At 34.3% G+C, this 16,298-nt stretch overlaps 9 protein-coding genes across 9 annotated transcripts; 3 read left to right on the top strand and 6 right to left on the bottom strand.

Moving 5' to 3' along the window:
• Positions 1-769: 769 nt before the first annotated feature.
• Positions 770-1,195, bottom strand: RO3G_06515 (uncharacterized protein; the record flags this gene model as incomplete). The annotated part of the gene is made up of 4 exons (XM_067661105.1): positions 770-803; positions 939-1,020; positions 1,064-1,082; positions 1,148-1,195. 4 exons carry the CDS (start codon positions 1,193-1,195, stop codon positions 770-772), a joined length of 183 nt encoding a protein of 60 aa, XP_067517206.1.
• A 1,515-nt stretch (positions 1,196-2,710) lies between these two features.
• On the top strand, positions 2,711-3,560 carry RO3G_06514 (uncharacterized protein; the record flags this gene model as incomplete). Its single annotated transcript, XM_067661104.1, has 2 exons — positions 2,711-3,029; positions 3,088-3,560. 2 exons carry the CDS (start codon positions 2,711-2,713, stop codon positions 3,558-3,560), a joined length of 792 nt encoding a protein of 263 aa, XP_067517205.1.
• An 88-nt stretch (positions 3,561-3,648) lies between these two features.
• RO3G_06513 (uncharacterized protein) lies at positions 3,649-4,412 on the bottom strand (the record flags this gene model as incomplete). Its single annotated transcript, XM_067661103.1, has 2 exons — positions 3,649-4,146; positions 4,212-4,412. The coding sequence occupies 2 exons, from the start codon at positions 4,410-4,412 to the stop codon at positions 3,649-3,651; spliced, it is 699 nt and encodes a 232-aa protein (XP_067517204.1).
• Positions 4,413-4,748: 336 nt separating this feature from the next.
• RO3G_06512 (uncharacterized protein) lies at positions 4,749-5,834 on the bottom strand (the record flags this gene model as incomplete). The annotated part of the gene is made up of 3 exons (XM_067661102.1): positions 4,749-5,027; positions 5,083-5,499; positions 5,562-5,834. 3 exons carry the CDS (start codon positions 5,832-5,834, stop codon positions 4,749-4,751), a joined length of 969 nt encoding a protein of 322 aa, XP_067517203.1.
• A 283-nt stretch (positions 5,835-6,117) lies between these two features.
• On the bottom strand, positions 6,118-8,789 carry RO3G_06511 (uncharacterized protein; the record flags this gene model as incomplete). Its single annotated transcript, XM_067661101.1, has 7 exons — positions 6,118-7,139; positions 7,250-7,488; positions 7,542-7,784; positions 7,845-8,104; positions 8,163-8,316; positions 8,371-8,545; positions 8,702-8,789. The coding sequence occupies 7 exons, from the start codon at positions 8,787-8,789 to the stop codon at positions 6,118-6,120; spliced, it is 2,181 nt and encodes a 726-aa protein (XP_067517202.1).
• Positions 8,790-9,685: 896 nt separating this feature from the next.
• On the bottom strand, positions 9,686-10,486 carry RO3G_06510 (uncharacterized protein; the record flags this gene model as incomplete). The annotated part of the gene is made up of 3 exons (XM_067661100.1): positions 9,686-10,191; positions 10,244-10,381; positions 10,477-10,486. The coding sequence occupies 3 exons, from the start codon at positions 10,484-10,486 to the stop codon at positions 9,686-9,688; spliced, it is 654 nt and encodes a 217-aa protein (XP_067517201.1).
• An 897-nt stretch (positions 10,487-11,383) lies between these two features.
• On the bottom strand, positions 11,384-12,433 carry RO3G_06509 (uncharacterized protein; the record flags this gene model as incomplete). Its single annotated transcript, XM_067661099.1, has 3 exons — positions 11,384-11,512; positions 11,556-11,654; positions 11,708-12,433. 3 exons carry the CDS (start codon positions 12,431-12,433, stop codon positions 11,384-11,386), a joined length of 954 nt encoding a protein of 317 aa, XP_067517200.1.
• Positions 12,434-13,499: 1,066 nt separating this feature from the next.
• On the top strand, positions 13,500-13,812 carry RO3G_06508 (uncharacterized protein; the record flags this gene model as incomplete). The annotated part of the gene is made up of 2 exons (XM_067661098.1): positions 13,500-13,522; positions 13,590-13,812. 2 exons carry the CDS (start codon positions 13,500-13,502, stop codon positions 13,810-13,812), a joined length of 246 nt encoding a protein of 81 aa, XP_067517199.1.
• A 628-nt stretch (positions 13,813-14,440) lies between these two features.
• Positions 14,441-15,206, top strand: RO3G_06507 (uncharacterized protein; the record flags this gene model as incomplete). Its single annotated transcript, XM_067661097.1, has 3 exons — positions 14,441-14,583; positions 14,832-14,946; positions 15,006-15,206. The coding sequence occupies 3 exons, from the start codon at positions 14,441-14,443 to the stop codon at positions 15,204-15,206; spliced, it is 459 nt and encodes a 152-aa protein (XP_067517198.1).
• Positions 15,207-16,298: the final 1,092 nt, after the last annotated feature.

Genomic DNA, 16,298 nt, shown 5'->3' with positions numbered 1-16,298 from the left:
TACAAGATCATAATTAAAATAAAATAAAATACAAATTTCTTTAAATAAGATTATACAATTGATTTAAAGTAAACATACTCTTTTAGAATATATATTGTATTAATGATGGTTCTTTGATAAGAAGAAGTATCAACTAAAATAACAAGCTCTTTTCCTATTGTCATAAATCCAATCCTATGCCAGGAATTCTTCTAATCTTTCACGTAATTGAAATAACGCGTAAAATAACGCTGTTCAAATCAGTGAAGAATCCCCGAATAAAAAGATAATCTATGACAGACATACAAAAGAACAAATGAAAGGTTTTCACAAATCTCACACGACATCAAATGTACAACTCAAAATTGTAAAATAAATGTGCAAAACATTTCAGGTGCTGAAAAGTTTCGTAAAAGTTTACGGAATTGGGACTTGGCAGCATGCCTAAATATGATTCATACTGTTCGTAACCTTCGCTTGAATAGTGAAATACCAGAGAGGTTTCAGCGTGCTGGGGCTGAAAGAAGAAGCCCAACTCGAAGAAGATGAAGAGCTGAAGAGAACGAAGAACGAATTTCCAACACAGTTATCACTGTTTTACCCTAGATACACTTTGGTAAGCTTGAACTTAAACAAGTTGTTATTGTTTATTAACATTCATTTGTTGGACATTTTATCATTGAACGTAGGTCTCGTATTATTGGTAAGCTTCATGTTATCGATATATTATCTATTTTCTATCTACTAATTTTTTTTCTTTTATTGTATGTACTGATTAATGCTATTATTCTTATTCTATCTTTGCACCAATTTTTCTCCTGTTTCTACACTAAATTTATTTTTACTTTTACACCTTTTTTTCTATTTTATTTACACCAATTTTTCCCCCAAAAGTATACCAATAATTTCGGAATAAAGTGTAATGCTACTGATAGTTCGCTTTTTATCCCTCTTTATACTTTGCTTGCATTTCAGTTCTTTTTAACTTTGCGTGTTTTTGTCTTCTGACCGGTACAAAAACCTTTGCTTCACTAAATATTGCTAAAAAGAATAATATTGAGCTGTTTATTTATTTATTTCTCACCTTCAGAGGATAGAGAAAACTGTTATACATTGAGGTTAAAAAAAAAAAAAAAAAAAAAAAAAAAAAACATGGTCTGTGGTGTACTGTGTCTCTGGAGAACTCATTGGAAACATCCTTTTGAGTAATCGCCATTTTGTCCAAATGAAGCAGCTGCTAGAGCTACTATGCTCTTTCGCAGAATTCATCAAGAAAATCTGTAACAGAAAAACTTTAAAGACAATAATCAGATACCACATTAATTTTATACTTCTATTCTATATATTTAAATGTGTTCTTACAGTGTACGTCTAAAGACGGCACAGGAATAATTTCCTCATACAAAAAAAAATCATAAGCAATATGGCGAGGAATATTCAACTCTTTTTTTTTATTTGCCTGGTGTTGGGCTTTTTTCGTAAACCAAAAAAAAAAGTACCTTTTCATATAGTCATCGTACTTTTTGCAGGCCCCTTTTGTATGGTCTTATTAGAGAGTAAGCTGCTTGTCTGTCTCTCAGTATTGTTCTTTTGCTCGCGCTCAGGGGGTTCAAAATCCAAATTGCTTCTCCTCAATATCCATGTCAACTGCATTATTACCAAATTCACCTGAGACACTGCCCTTTCCATACTTGTAATAAACTAGAAAGCTCATTTATAATTCATTCTATATTTTAAAAGAAAGAAGAGGGCTCTAAAATTGTACTAATCCTTAATGCTTTGTATTGATTATGAAATTAAAAATATGCCAAAAAATAAAAGAAAACATGAATGTGTGTCAAAAATTCTATAAAAAAGCGTATTCAAAGCCAAATAAAGATCACTGTAGTACAATGTCCTTCTTACTTCGTTTCCTTCATTTTAAAATAATCAAATGTCAGAGAAGTGGTTATTAAAGTAAGATATATGATTAACAAATGGTAAATCACTGGAACAGAGAATCAAAGCTGCTTTGAATTTCTAAGATACAAGTGCAAGTAAAATAGTATATTATTGTATAATTACATTGCATATATGCCTAAAAAAAGAGTATGTAATTGGGTGATACATTAACTATTGACATTTTGACGTTACGCCACTGGTGTATACCTTTAAAATTATAGTTCTAGGCTTTTTGTATTCCAACCTATTTTTAATCCTATGATTTCTTACATGCAGTGGTCTAACAAGGCTTAAGCAATATTCAATTTAGTTGTTAAACCTTATTACTCCAAAGATGTGTGTCTTATGCATGTAGGGCAGTAAAAACTTTTTTTTTTGTGTAAGTATTTAATAACTTTATTTTTTCTTTGAAATTTTAGTAAAACGTTGTTTATTATTGAAATAATTCTTTTTATTAAATATGATTTATGTGGCTGAAACGGGATGACCTTAATTATTAGAGTAACTATAATAACGAACTTAGTTTGCCTGAAAAAGCTTCAGCGTTCCTTTTATATGAAAAGGACAATTAATTGGGCATTTCAGATTTCGGATTCGACTCCGATTCTATTTCTGTTGCCAAGGAGATGTTTAAAAAGCATCATTTGAGGTTTTTTTTTGTTTGTTTCCCTCTTTTTTTTTTTTTTTCTTTTTGCCCTTTTATCCTTTTTTTTTACTTCAAAACATCAGCTCGTTCAAAAGAGGAAAGAATTCCCTTTATTTCTCTCGTATTTCAACGCTGCAAAATATAATGTCTCAACCATCAGAAGCTGACATATCAGTTGTATTGCCGGTTGCGACACTTTTGCCCAGATATGTTCCAGGTGATACAGTTCAGAAAACAGAAAGCGTTGTCCATATTACCATTACGCAAGTTGGAACAGTTGTATACACACACACGGCCACATCTTATTCTTATGTCCCAACATATTCTACTGTCAGTCAGGTAGACAGCAGTAACAATCCAACCTCTATTCCATCATCCAACAATAGATCAGGAGACGAGGTAAATATGAATGCTATTATTGGTGGTGCAGTAGGGGGCGGGTTTGCTCTTATTGCTTTAGTTGGTGAGAAAAATGGGTTTATAAAAAAATACAAATGTATTCTAATATAGTGAAAATGTAGGATTTCTCTTTTTCTTTTTATGCAGACGCCGAAGTCGCCGTAGCCACCTGTATGGAAAAGGATATGCTGTTGACAATGAATCGCATATCAATTACACTTGCGCAGAAACAGCTATTAAAGGGGATCCGAATTTGATAAACAATGGTGTTATTCCTCGACAACTCATTGCTCCCTTGCAAGGAATAGAGAATGAAACGAATATTAGAGGATCAAAATACATGGGAGAGGGACAGATGGAGGAGCTGGTCCCTGCTGAATTTGATGATTCATATCCTAAAGGATACTTTATGATCAACAGAACGAAGGATAGTATAAACTCTGATTCAGTGCCTTCAACAACAATGGACTCTAGCACGCGATTGTCTTTTTATAATTCAAATCGTCATGTTCCAAATGAAGCAGAGCGTCCATTTTTAGAAGAAAGACACATACCACATCTTAAAGAACATGAACCTCCTCATCTCAAGGATTGAGATGGATAGAAAAAAGATATGTCTTAAAAGTGTATATAGTTTTCATATATAAATAAATAGCATTTTCAATCACGCTTTATTATTCTACTTATAAATATCCTCTCATCCAAATGTAGCATCCGACAGAAAGAATTGCCCAGATTAGGAGTAAATGGCTTAGGCAATTCGTATTGCTTCCAGAATTAAAGCCTGTCGAAGGCTGAAATACACCTATAAGCCCTAATCCACCAAATTCGTCTTCTACATGACCAGCAGCGGCACCGTATCCTTCAAGAAACGATGTAACTATCGGATCATGGGTTGTTGCTGTTGTTTTGGCAAGAGTACGCGTTACTACGGTTTCTAGTACCGTATGGTATGTGCTTTTTTCATTCTTTTCTTCATTCTCCCCTTCTTCCTCTTCTTCTATATCTACGTTCTCTTTGGAGGAATGTTTCTCATCTAATTCGTGCTCTTTGGGCTTTTTTGTCGTTGTAATATTTTCTACCTGCTTGTCAGCACCATCATCTGCTACTTCTGTTGGTTTGGCTTGCTGCGCCTCATATGTCTCTTGTATAACGCTGTTATGATCTGCAGTGCTATTTTCCTAAAAGAAGAAGGCTAAGCAAACCTATGTTGTTCATTATTATACCTTTTCTTTCTTACTTTTACCTTTTCTTGGGATTTTTCGTTATTCGATAGCTTATTTTCATTCAACCCTTGCTTTTTAAAATCAACAACAGCTGCAGTAGAATTAGCTGGAGGGTTTTCCATTGTAGATGAAGCTGTATCCATGATAGGTGTGGACACAGGGTTTGCTTCAATAGCAATAAACGCCGCTTGAGTTGTAGTAAATATATCAGGAGTAGACATTGCATCAATCCTATTTCTTTGGGTTTCAGTAGAGCTTAGTCCTTCCACAACAGTTTGAATCTCATTGTTTTCAATTATTTCTTCTAGAATTTAGTAATGATAAAAAAGAAAGAACTGCTTTTATTCTGTATATACATACGGCTATTTATTAACGTTGAGGCATTTTCAGCAGCTGGTCTGTGTAGTCTCAATCTTTTAGTCATAACAGGTTTATATATATGTGTATATACACTAAAAAAAAGAACTTTAAATACAAAAACTGTAGGCATAATATTCATTCCATCCAATTTCCCGTCAATTTTTCAACTGAAAAAAAGAAAAGATGTCAATGCTTTATTAATAATCATCTTCGAATGGCCGATCATCAAACTCTTTTTTAAAGTATATCGATTCAGTAGTTTCTTCTTTTGTCTGTTCCACTTTAATCTTATCCCCCTCTTTTTTGATTTGTGTCTTTTTCTTCATGATTTTCTTGATTTCAGAAGAAGGGCAGTATTCGCTGACTGGACATACATCGCAACGAGGGTTACGCGGTAAACAAACAATTTGACCATATCCCACTAGGATAGGATTTATCTTTTTCCATTTATCTTTTGGTAGCCAAGACTGCAAACTCTAACAAAAAAAAACACACCTTAACTCTTTTTTTGTAAATAGAAAAAAAAATTACCTCCCGCGTCTCCTCTGGAGTCTTTGTGGATACCCACCCCAATCTATTTGTTATTCTATGGACGTGAACATCTACCCCAATGCCCAAATTTTTATTCCATGCTACTTGCAAAGTAAGATATCCCATTTTTGGACCTACCCCTGGTAAACTCGTCAAACCCTCAATGGTATCCGGTATGTCACCATCATATTGATCCCTCAATATCTCTGCTGTTTTTTTTATATAAACTGCTTTTTTGCTGTGAAAACCAACGGAGCGAATCAGTTGATCAAGTGTTGTGACATCAACATTTAAAATACTTTCAAGATTCAAACCGGCTGGTAGTTCATTCTGTAATTTAATCATGGTTGCACTTGTCACTGTATCTTTTGTTTGTGCAGACAACATGAGAGCAACCAAGGTCTGGAATCTTTGTATCTAACAAAATATAGAAATGAACCTCTCTTTTTGGATACATTCATGAATGTATCATTGCTTACTTTTGGAGGTGCTGTTGTCTGAGCTAACCTTTCACAGCCCATGGTGTCAACAGGTGCTTCCTCAATATCGCGAAATGCTTCCAGTTTGTTGTATACAATTTCCCAATTGGGCGGTATTGAAAAGCCTGGATCTTGCTTAACTTCATATTTTACTTTCTTGGCACTGACAGGCTTTTTTGTTGTCGCTATCCTTTTGATTGCCTTTTTTTCGATGCTTTCAGGCAATGAAGTAGTAGTTTGTACTGTTTTCCTTGTGCTTCGACGTAAAGACATAATTTGAATATTCAAAAGAGACTGAAAAAAAAAAAAAAAAAAAAAAAACTATTTTATGTGAATTTTGATTGGTTTCCAAGCATAAATACGTTAAATTATGGCTTATAATGTGCTATACACATAAATATTGTTCAAACGAATATTTAATATCATATCTGAAATTTCAGAATATTGATTGGTTCTAAAAAAAATCAAGCCTATTTAGATAGCATAGAAATCTTTTATTTCATTAGTAGTCTCTAAGGAAATAAAAGTGCAGAGGGAGAGAGATGAAGCTATCTTTTTAAGCCATGGTCCATCCAGATTGATCATGATTCCACTTTTCGCCTGTACTTTGGTTTACATCCTTGTTTTTTATATCATCATACCGCTTTCGCTGTTGATTTGAAGGCGGTGAATGATGAACCACACCATCCCACTCAAGATCCTCCTGTTTGCCATATGAATTACCTCTCACCAATCTGTGCAAGCTAGAAACCCCTGATCTTGTATGAGAAGCATTCGCGGCAGAAGACGACAAGGAAGACTGTATAGTTGGGAACATAATAGTGCTACTATTGCTTCTTCTATGAGTAGGGTGTGTTTTGCGCGGTATGTCCTCTTGCCAATCTCCATCTCTTTCCAGATCAATAGTCTGCCTGTTATGATGGTGTGTCTCATTTGTACCGTTCCACCGGGGTAAAATATCTCCATTAGTACCCTCTATTCTTAAGCCACTAAAGTCAGTAAACGAATTTGTTTGATCTGGCTGTCCGTAAGGATAGTAAGGACTATAGAGTTGCGTTCCATGCCCATGGTCTACTGTAGCCCACTGAATCTGTGAAGGAACTTGCATTGTACCAACTGTATTAGCTCGAGGCCTGCCGTTGCCAATAGCGCCTATATGATTTGTTTGGGGCAAGCCCAAATGGTTACTGCTATCAGACATAGAACTGTTTGCTAATTCAAAATTGGATAAAGTAGTTGGTATTTCATGATGTTGAGATTGATGATTAAAGAGGGTGTGGGGTGGTTCTAAAACGCTTGGTAAGGGAGGTATGTAAGAAGATCTTTTACTCCCATGATGATTCATGACAGACTGTTCCGATAGACGAGGATAAGTAGAAGATAAGTATGTATCAGAAAATGTAGATTGAGGAGCGTTGTTGTTGGATGGATGATAGACTACTGGATTGTGTTGTTTGCTTTGAAAAGAAGGCATAGGAAGTTGTTGTTTTCTAGGAATAAATGGTGGCTGGAACGGATAATCAAACCTCTGTCCAGTTATAAACGGGTGCTGCTTTGCTTGCTGTGGGGACCATCTCTCTATGGGATTTAATTTCAGCAACCCTTGCAAGAAGTCAATGAATGCCAGTCTACTTTGTTTCTCTAAAGAACCGTTTTAATAAGAATTTTTCATAACCATTCTACATTACCTTTGTCCATTTCGCTCTGTGTCATTTGTGATTTTCTTGTAATTGGATAGCTGTTTATTAACTCTGGCAAAGCCTTTGCTGAAAAATAACGTTTTGAGGGTTGCTCTGATTTACTTTGTTCGACAGAGTACTTTTCTATTGATTTCAAAACGTATCGCTTTCCTCCCTCGGGTGTTATTTCTCTATCAAAATATCTATGCGAGTTTTTTCCTACTTCTACCATGTAATTGGGTGGTGTACTATGCCAGAGTGAGTGTTAATTTATTTAATTCTGCGTATACTCACAACTTACCCCAACATTTCTACAATACGAGATAACTGGTTGTATTCAGAATTACCGGGAAATAAGGGCAATCCCAAAAACAACTCTGCGGCTATACAACCAAGAGACCACATATCTATTGCACTCGTATAAGGTAGACCAAGTAATACTTCTGGAGATCTATAAAACCTTGATTGGATATAGGTATATGTCGTTTGCGCTTCATGACAAGCTGATCCAAAATCAATAACTTTAAGAGTAGGTGATTCTAAACTAGATGACAGAAATTGTAAGATAACTAATGCAAGATTCACCAAACGCTTTTTAACTTACTTTTTCAATAGAATGTTTTCGGGTTTTAAATCGCAATGTATAATACGTGCCTCGTTTAATACTGTTAATGCATCCAATATTTGTGCTGTAAATACACGTACAAGGTTGGTTGAAAGTCCACGGAAGTGATTTTGCTTAATTAATTCATACAAGTTGTCAGATAGTAATTCAAACACAAGACAAAGATGTCTTTTATGAACGAATGTGTCCTTCAGTCGTAATAAATGGTGCTGGTCATGTACATCGTGTCTTTGATTTAGCTATATAAAATTCATGTTCACAAATATATTTTATAAGTTTTTATAATTTTCATATTACTATTTGAAGAATGGCCACTTCCATCATGCTTTGATTGCGGTAAGCTTGATTATTTTTGACAACTTTGATTGCAACTACTTCTTCTGTTTTTGTGTTTCTACATTTTACTACTTGTCCAAAGGTACCAGATCCGAGAACATCCAAAATAACATATCTATAATAGTATAACGATATGAGCATAAAGAAGAAGGGTTATATTCATTCTTACTTGTGTCCTTCAGCACCTCCTAATATGTCATTCACATATAAAATGTAATCAAAATCTTCATTATCATATCCATCGTTCTTGGTAGGCTTGCTTGGCTTTGTCAAGACCCTTCGAGGGTTATTAGTTTCATTATATTTGAAAGAGTGGTTGCAAGTCTGATAAGTCGTTTTTAGTTCTATTGTGAGCATATAAAGCGGCTATAAATCATAAGAAAAAGTAAGTTACATATCACAGCTGTATGTCACATACAGGTCGCATACCCCGTATCGTTTCCTCTCTCTCAGTCTTTGATGATACGATAAAGGTAAGTCGGTTTGGCCTTTTATTCTACGAAATGCACCAGAGCATTGTGGTTGACTACAGTAAGCCCAGCCTTTGTTTTCTTCTTCAGGAATAACAGCTTGAGAATTGAAACGCATTTTTGTAGGAGAAAATGAAGAAGAATGAGGGGAAGATGATTGATAAATAGGAGAATATAGAGGTTGTGATGTATTAGCTGTGGTAGCTGATATTTTTGGAAGTGAACTACGTTTTGCTTGACTTGGCTGTTCTTTATTTTGTGGTAGTTCGTCGTTAATGGTAATTCCAACATAATTAGTATCTTGATGTTTGAAAGGAGAAGAACAAATGGAAGAGGAAGAAGAGCTTTTCTTCTCTATTAATAAAGGAGATATTCCCTTGGGTGTTTTTTTTTGATTATGTGATAATTCCATTAGATTAAATAAAAGAAAGTTGAGTTATAAGGAATACAAAATAATTTAAAGCAGAAGAAAAAAGTCAGAATTAACTTGGGTTTCTTTTTCTATGCTCGCTACTTGAAAACTTTAATTCAGTCCTTTTTTGCGAATAAGTATTGGAGGGTGTCTTCGTTGCTGCCACTGCCTAGCTTATCGTTGTAAAGATACATATTCATATTCTATATTAAAGATGTATGCGTTGCTTTAGTAAGGGTTAATGAGAGGAAAGCTTTATTTTAAATTGATAAATGGTACTTTATTACTATTATATTATTATTACTACGGTTATTACTATTGTATAAAAATTATTGTATATCTCACTACCAGAGCAAAGAAAGAAAGGTAAATTATATCTACAGCTCATTTATATTAATGCTTAGAAACAGCGTATAAGAGGACGGACTAAGAGGAATTTCTCACGTATTTACTGTTAGCGCTTGATCTTGAAGCAAAATAAGCTACTTCAAATTCACCCTCGCTAAAGTAATAAGAATCTTCATCATACAAAAAAGAATCGTCATCTATTTCTATAAAATACAATATTTAAGCAATACTTTAAACATACAAGTGAACTGTTTTTAAATAATAGCCATACCTTCTAGTTTTTTCTCCAGCGATACAAAATGTTCAGGCGTGTTGTAATGGTAATGGTTGTTGTTCCTAGAAGAGCGAATACTTGTGTTACTCTGACCTACATTTTTATTTTGAAGAGAGGGTCGCGCCATTTTTTGCAAAGGCACATCCGATACATATTCTTGTGAATCAATATCTTGCATATAAATCTTTAAAGTATCTTCAGTTGGGAATGTTTGCTCCTCATTATTTTCTTCTTCCTTTGAGCAGCAATAATCTGTCCAAAATATTGAATTGAATTTCATCAACATCATTTGGAGAATATGAGAAGGAATAGCCAAAGTAGCTGAAAATATGACACAGATATTTCCAAGCGTCATTCTGTTCCTGTTGGCATTTTGAATAACTCGGACTAAATGAGCACAAAGAAAACGTAAAAGAGTGTAATTGACTAAGGGAAGCAGTGATACAAGATCACTAATTTGTTCTATCTTTGTATGCTCAGAGGTGCCTAGAAAAAAAGTTTAAAAGGTTTAAAAAAGATAGTGCTTTCTTTTCATTACTGGTGTTTTCTAAATACGCTCTTAGCAAATGTTCTGTAAGAATATTTTCAGGTAGTTCACGGAGCCACATCTTGAGCAATCCTGCTATAGCATGTATATCATAATCTTCTTTTTCTTCTAAAAGATTAACATCACCTTCTATTGAAACAAAGTCAAGACTAAATATAATTAAGATGTTAAAATTGTATTACCATTATTAAATCGTCTTTTTAAATTTCTAATCTCCAAATTACTTCCGCTCATTCTATATATGCCTTCTTCTGACAAGGCGTCTTTGCTTTCCAAATAGTCAATACATCGAAAGATAATGGCTGGCAAAACACATCGATCATATATCTTAGATTTAGTTACAGCTTCTTCTAAGGGAACACCAAATACTTGACAGAGACTATCGCTTGGATCATCTTCATGGTCAAGTGACTCGTCCGGGACATAGCTCTCGATTGATTGTTTACTCCAGGGAGTATGTCTGTGAGCAATCTTTTTAGATGATCGACGTCCACTGACTGAACGATCAGCTAAAAACAGGCCAGTCTGATCAGATACAGACGCTCTTGGGCTGGGAGCGTCATTGGAAGATAACGAATTAAATGAATGATCGCTACTTCGTGTGGGAGTAAATTCTGTACTCGTCCTTATGGAACTCTTCACAGAGGACTCATTACTATCGAATGCTTCATTGAATGAATGATCTTGGCTGTGACAGAATTGTTGCACAGAGCGGTTCAAATAAGCCACCCATTCGTCTCTTTCATCGTCTGAATTGGCACATAGGATGTGCTTTTGCAAATAGTGCGGCCTTTTATGTTCAAGCACTATGAAGGCATGACGATAATCGTGTGATTCACTGTTTGTGTAATTTTCTATTTGTGAATGTTTTAAATTGATAGTGCCAAGGAGTTGCCCGTCTTTCTGTTTGCATAAAATAAAATTAATAACAAAATCAAACATTTTAAATCTTTAGATCATACAGATTCATAGTATGTGATTAAGCCGCCATCACAAAGAACATAGTATCTTAAAATCCATCCTCCAATATTTTTTCTTCTTTTAGTCAAATATCCTTCTTTGATACTAAATCTCTAAACCAACAACAAAAATAAAACGAAGATTCAATACAAGGCAACAAAAATCAAACCTTTACAAACTTACAATTGGCTCTTGTTTTGGTGAATTAAATGTCACTTCAGAACTAAGAAACTCACGTAAGCTTGTGGCATTTGTAATTCTTAAAGAAATAGCATGTTGTAAATAGCCTTCAATGGCGCGCTAAAATGATTATAAATAAAGCGCATTTTTTTTTATGATTTACCTTTCTTTCATCTACTTTTGCTGGAGCGTGTGCAATGATTAGAGATTTTTCGGGAAGCTTTTTAAGTAAATGCGCTATTCCCGGGTTATCATCCTTTAACTATATAAAATAAAAATATACTTAGTATACTTTTGTTAATCAAAGTTTTTTACGTTTTTATCCAAGCTTTGAATATCATGCAAACTCTTTTCTATTCTCCATAATTCGTTCTTTACATGTCCACATTCTTGGCAAACTCGAAAAGTGAATAACGGTATCTCTTTGCTTTTTTCATCTATACGCACAGTAGAACTGATCACATCAACGTGTATATTATTCAAGTTGTTCAATGCTGTAGTATTTAATGCAGGAGTCATGAGCGAGTCAAATCTAGGGGTGCGAGGGAGCATGGGTGTTGAAGGAGCAGTGCTGTTTTCGTTAGAACCCTTCTTTTCTTGAAAAGGTTTTGTTGTTTCATTATGTGTCTTTTCTTGTAAATCACGATGTGAAAAGTTGGATCTAGAGTCACTATTAGGTAAGCCAGCAGGTAATTGTGGACTATTATACTGTGGAGCGATAATTTGCTTCGAGTTGGTACTGTTACTTTTTGATGGAGAGTAGTTAGAAGAGACCAGTTTCAATTCGGGTGGCCTTTTGCTAGGGCTAAATGACTGAGACCCATTCTCGTGTGTTTTGCTATAGTTGTGTGCTCTATATGGTGATTTTGGAGGAGGAGCTGGTGAATCTTGGATGATGTGTGGTACGACATGACTTGAATTATGGTTACCAAGTTCTGGGATCGATTGTTTGATAAGGGCTTCAAGCTGCTCATTATGTTTCGATAGCTTCTCATTTTCATTTGATAAATGTGTTAACTTCTTATTTAAATCTTTTATCATCAATTCCTGCTTTGCTATAATTCGAGAGTATTGTTCATTTTGCTTTCTGCATTCTTCAAATCTGTGCAGATCTGATAGAATGTTTGTTTTTACAGCGCTTCCACTATGATGCATGTTGCTTCAAGCTGTCAATGCTAATCTCGAAGTTATTTTTTAGAAGAAAAGAAAAAAAAAGAAAAAAAAAAAAGGGAAAAATAACCTTGTTCGAAATGGCTTAGTGTGCACAAATGAAGTGAGCATCCTTTAGTGGAAATGGCTTTAATTTGAAAATTTTCAAAGTTTTAGTTATGGTTCTTGAACTTTCTTACAGCTACGAGTTAAATTTGTTTCTTGTTTTATTATGTGGTCATCTGTAGTGCGACTGCAGGTTTTGGTGTATTGGGAACACCTACCGCAATATCTCCGAATATGCTAACGCAAAAGTAGCACTATTCAACGATTAAAGATCTTTATTGAATAATTAAGTGAAGTTGAAGCGCACGTTACCCTATGCAAAAGTTCTCTATATATTATTCGATTGAATACTGATAGGGTATTGCCTAACTTTTTAAAATCCATTGTGGTATTTTTGCTGTTTTTTTCATTTCCCTGATCCTTGTCAATACGGAACTTCAAAATTCTATTTTTTTTTATTTATTTTTTATTTTTTATTTTTAAATCTCTGATATGTTCGGTCAAATTTCACGAAACTGTTTTATACAAAGACGCGTATTGTCACGCTCTTTTCATGCTTCTTCAACATTTTATAAGAGCACAGTGATTCCCTGTAAGTTAATCACATGATATTTTGTCATGACATTAATTTACTTATACAGCACATCCTCATTTGCATGCACATACAACTTCATCGAACAATAATAACCAGAAATACGCGATTTCATATGTATCAGATAGCGAACTTGGCGATCATAAAATAGAAGATCATCCAAATCTTATCATCGGCTGGAGTTCTAATAAAAATATCTTGGACTGTCAGACGTTTATAGAAAATGGAGAGTTTATACCGTTTTTGACAGAAACTTTAAAGGAAAACATACATAGAGTAGACGATAGTAACTTAAAGGCAATGGCTGATTGGCAAAAGGAAGGGTAAAAAAAGATAAAAAGAAGGAATTTTATTTTGGCTGAGGAATAACCCCTATACAACATGAATTAGCTGGATGCATATAGGCGATGAGCGCGATCCCCCTGCTTGGGGACGTATTAATTATCCAGAGGATATCATTGGGAGTGTACAAGTTGTTAATGGTGTCATTCAGAAAGGAACATATCAGCCCATGCCAACGCATCGTTTGATGACTACCAAAGGTATCTTCCAGCTTTCTGAACCTCTTACGCAATGTCTTATAAAGGCTGCTAAAGTAAAAGCTTCAAAATAAACTTGTAATTTTAAGGCTATTAGACATAAAAAGCGAAAACACTACAACCAAATGAATAGGTTATGTATTAAAAAGACTTGAACACCCAAACCAACATTCAACTTTGTTGTTTTTATGAATTGTCCCAAAATTACTCAAATAAATGAAAAAATTTATATTGGCATTATAGATTTTACAAAAAAAAAAAAGAAAAGTTCAAGGTCAAAGAATGGAATTGAGCGTCTTATCCATCTCTAACAGTCTGCTGGAATAAATTATGAAGAAGCTTCTACAGTTAGAGTAGTCAAATGCTCGTCACCAAAAAGGCATCTTTTAACACCATATTTTACTTTTTTTTTTAATGAAAAACCTGTGTTTGATCCTCTTTTGATAAATTAAGTAGACAACGTAGCTAAATGCATATTTCTTTTCTCACTCTTCTTCTTCCTTATCAATCTTCATGAGCAGTAAGTATCTTATTTACTTTTCTTATTTAAGAGTACGGAATAATACAGATGAAGTGAAAAAAGAAGCTTAGGTTGGACCCTTCAGATCAGGAGGGTTCATCATCTAAAAAACCAAGAGGTAAATAAAACTTGTTATATGAAGTCACTGTCAGTCAATAGAATAAGGCCAAAATCATACTTGTATGGCAGCCGATGCTTTTGGCTTTAAAACGATTCAAGGAAAACTCCATGCTCAAGAAGGCTTTGATAACGATTTTAAACCTCCCATAAGGTTTACTTTTAATTATGTGCCATCCAGTGATCCATTTAAAGGCTTAAAAAAGAAGTAAGATAAATTTTACAATAGTTGATGCTTTCTTTATATGAATAAGCAAATTAAAGCAAATAATATTAGGTAAAGGAAAGTATATATCAATATTAAAAAGCAATCAAAGCAAAGAGAAATAAATGTAAAGAAAAGGTATCACATACATTTGCAGCGTCTGAACAAAAACAAGGTCTGAAAATATTTGTTATTTCTCTTACTGAACCATACTACATTACAATAAATCATAGATAATTACAATATCAAAGCTTGTATTCTGCTGCTCCTTCTACATATTCTGCTACTACTGTATCTGCTTGTAAAGGATTTGATAACCAAGAAAAGAAAATTTCTAAGGCTTTTCACAAAAAGAAAGACAAACAAGTAGCTCTAAGAATTACCAGGAAGAAGCTCAATAATCATCTACAACGTCAATGAAATAGCCTACTTGTGGTGGAACTGACTATGCGAGATCTTCTAGCCCCTGTTATTCTTACCGTATCAAGGGCAAGGCGGAAGTACACAAAGAGTTTACAAAAACTTCACTTATCAAGGCAAATTTGAACAACATTTGTAAGGATGCTAATATAATTCTGGAAATCCAAAAGCTGGTATTTCGCATAACTCAAGTCGTCTATGCTTGATCTATGTTTGCAAACTACTTTTACCTAGATCAATTTAAGAACAAGCAAGTTTTTGCTTCTATTGCTCAAAATTTGGTTCATTATCTTTTTCATTTTTTGTTGAACAAGAAAAGAAAGCTGATGAAGAAGCCAAGAACTGCTTTGATAGGTTTTGCGAGACTTTACCTAAAGGAATTAACTTGTATGATTTTAAAAAACAAGGGCATCAAACAATTGTGACATATATGACAAAGCAATATGAAACTTTGGCGTATAATAACGTTTCAAGCAAATTTGGAAAAAGAATTATCGTCTATTTTCTTAGTCTGTTTCCTAAATTTGGTCACAACCTTTTCTGCGGTGGTAGTTTAACTGTAACACAAAGAAAGTCTCTCGCTCATCACGTCTACCAAAAGAAGTCAAGCCCCTCTACTTCTAAATGACACTCTTCTGTTGAGAAGAACGATGCTAACAAGGATGCTTTCAAGATGATCCTCTTCACTGGCAGAAATATGACACTCACAACTCTTAGAATCCAACTGAAGCAAATGTTTATGCAAGTCCATACCATTATCTTTAATGAATTCATGTGACACAAGAGGAAATGAATAAAAAGCAACTTATCCAAGAGAATGTTCCCAAAAAGCTGCTACTCCTGGTTATGTTCATAGAAACCTAAAGTCTATTGAAGGTATCTCCACTCTGAACACTAAAAGCTACAAAAGCTTAAAAGAAGCTATTCTGGTATCTATCAATTAAAACAAGTCTTTGGAAGTCTCAAAGAAATTTGAAAACTGTTTGCTGATGATTTGAGAAGGGTCAAGAGCGCTTATTAAGGACACTCAAAAGAAGATGCGAGACAATACATTTAAGTCCAGAAAGTACACTGATTTCAGAGGCTCAAAAATGTTTTCTTTACTTCCATTGTATGATTGTAAGTCCAAGTCTACCCAAATTGATGAACAAACTTTCTGGAAAATTACCAAGTTTTGTATCAGTGATAAGTAAAGTATCACTAAAAAAGCAACTGATGGTTATCTCTCAACATGGCACTCAAAATTCTTTGACCTTTCTAAAATAGGTATTAAAAAGGACAATGGTATATTAAATAGT

Source organism: Rhizopus delemar, genomic scaffold (assembly GCF_000149305.1).
Source record: "Rhizopus delemar RA 99-880 supercont3.4 genomic scaffold, whole genome shotgun sequence".
Lineage (NCBI taxonomy): Eukaryota > Fungi > Mucoromycota > Mucoromycetes > Mucorales > Rhizopodaceae > Rhizopus > Rhizopus delemar.
This window is presented reverse-complemented; position numbering and strand designations above follow the sequence as displayed.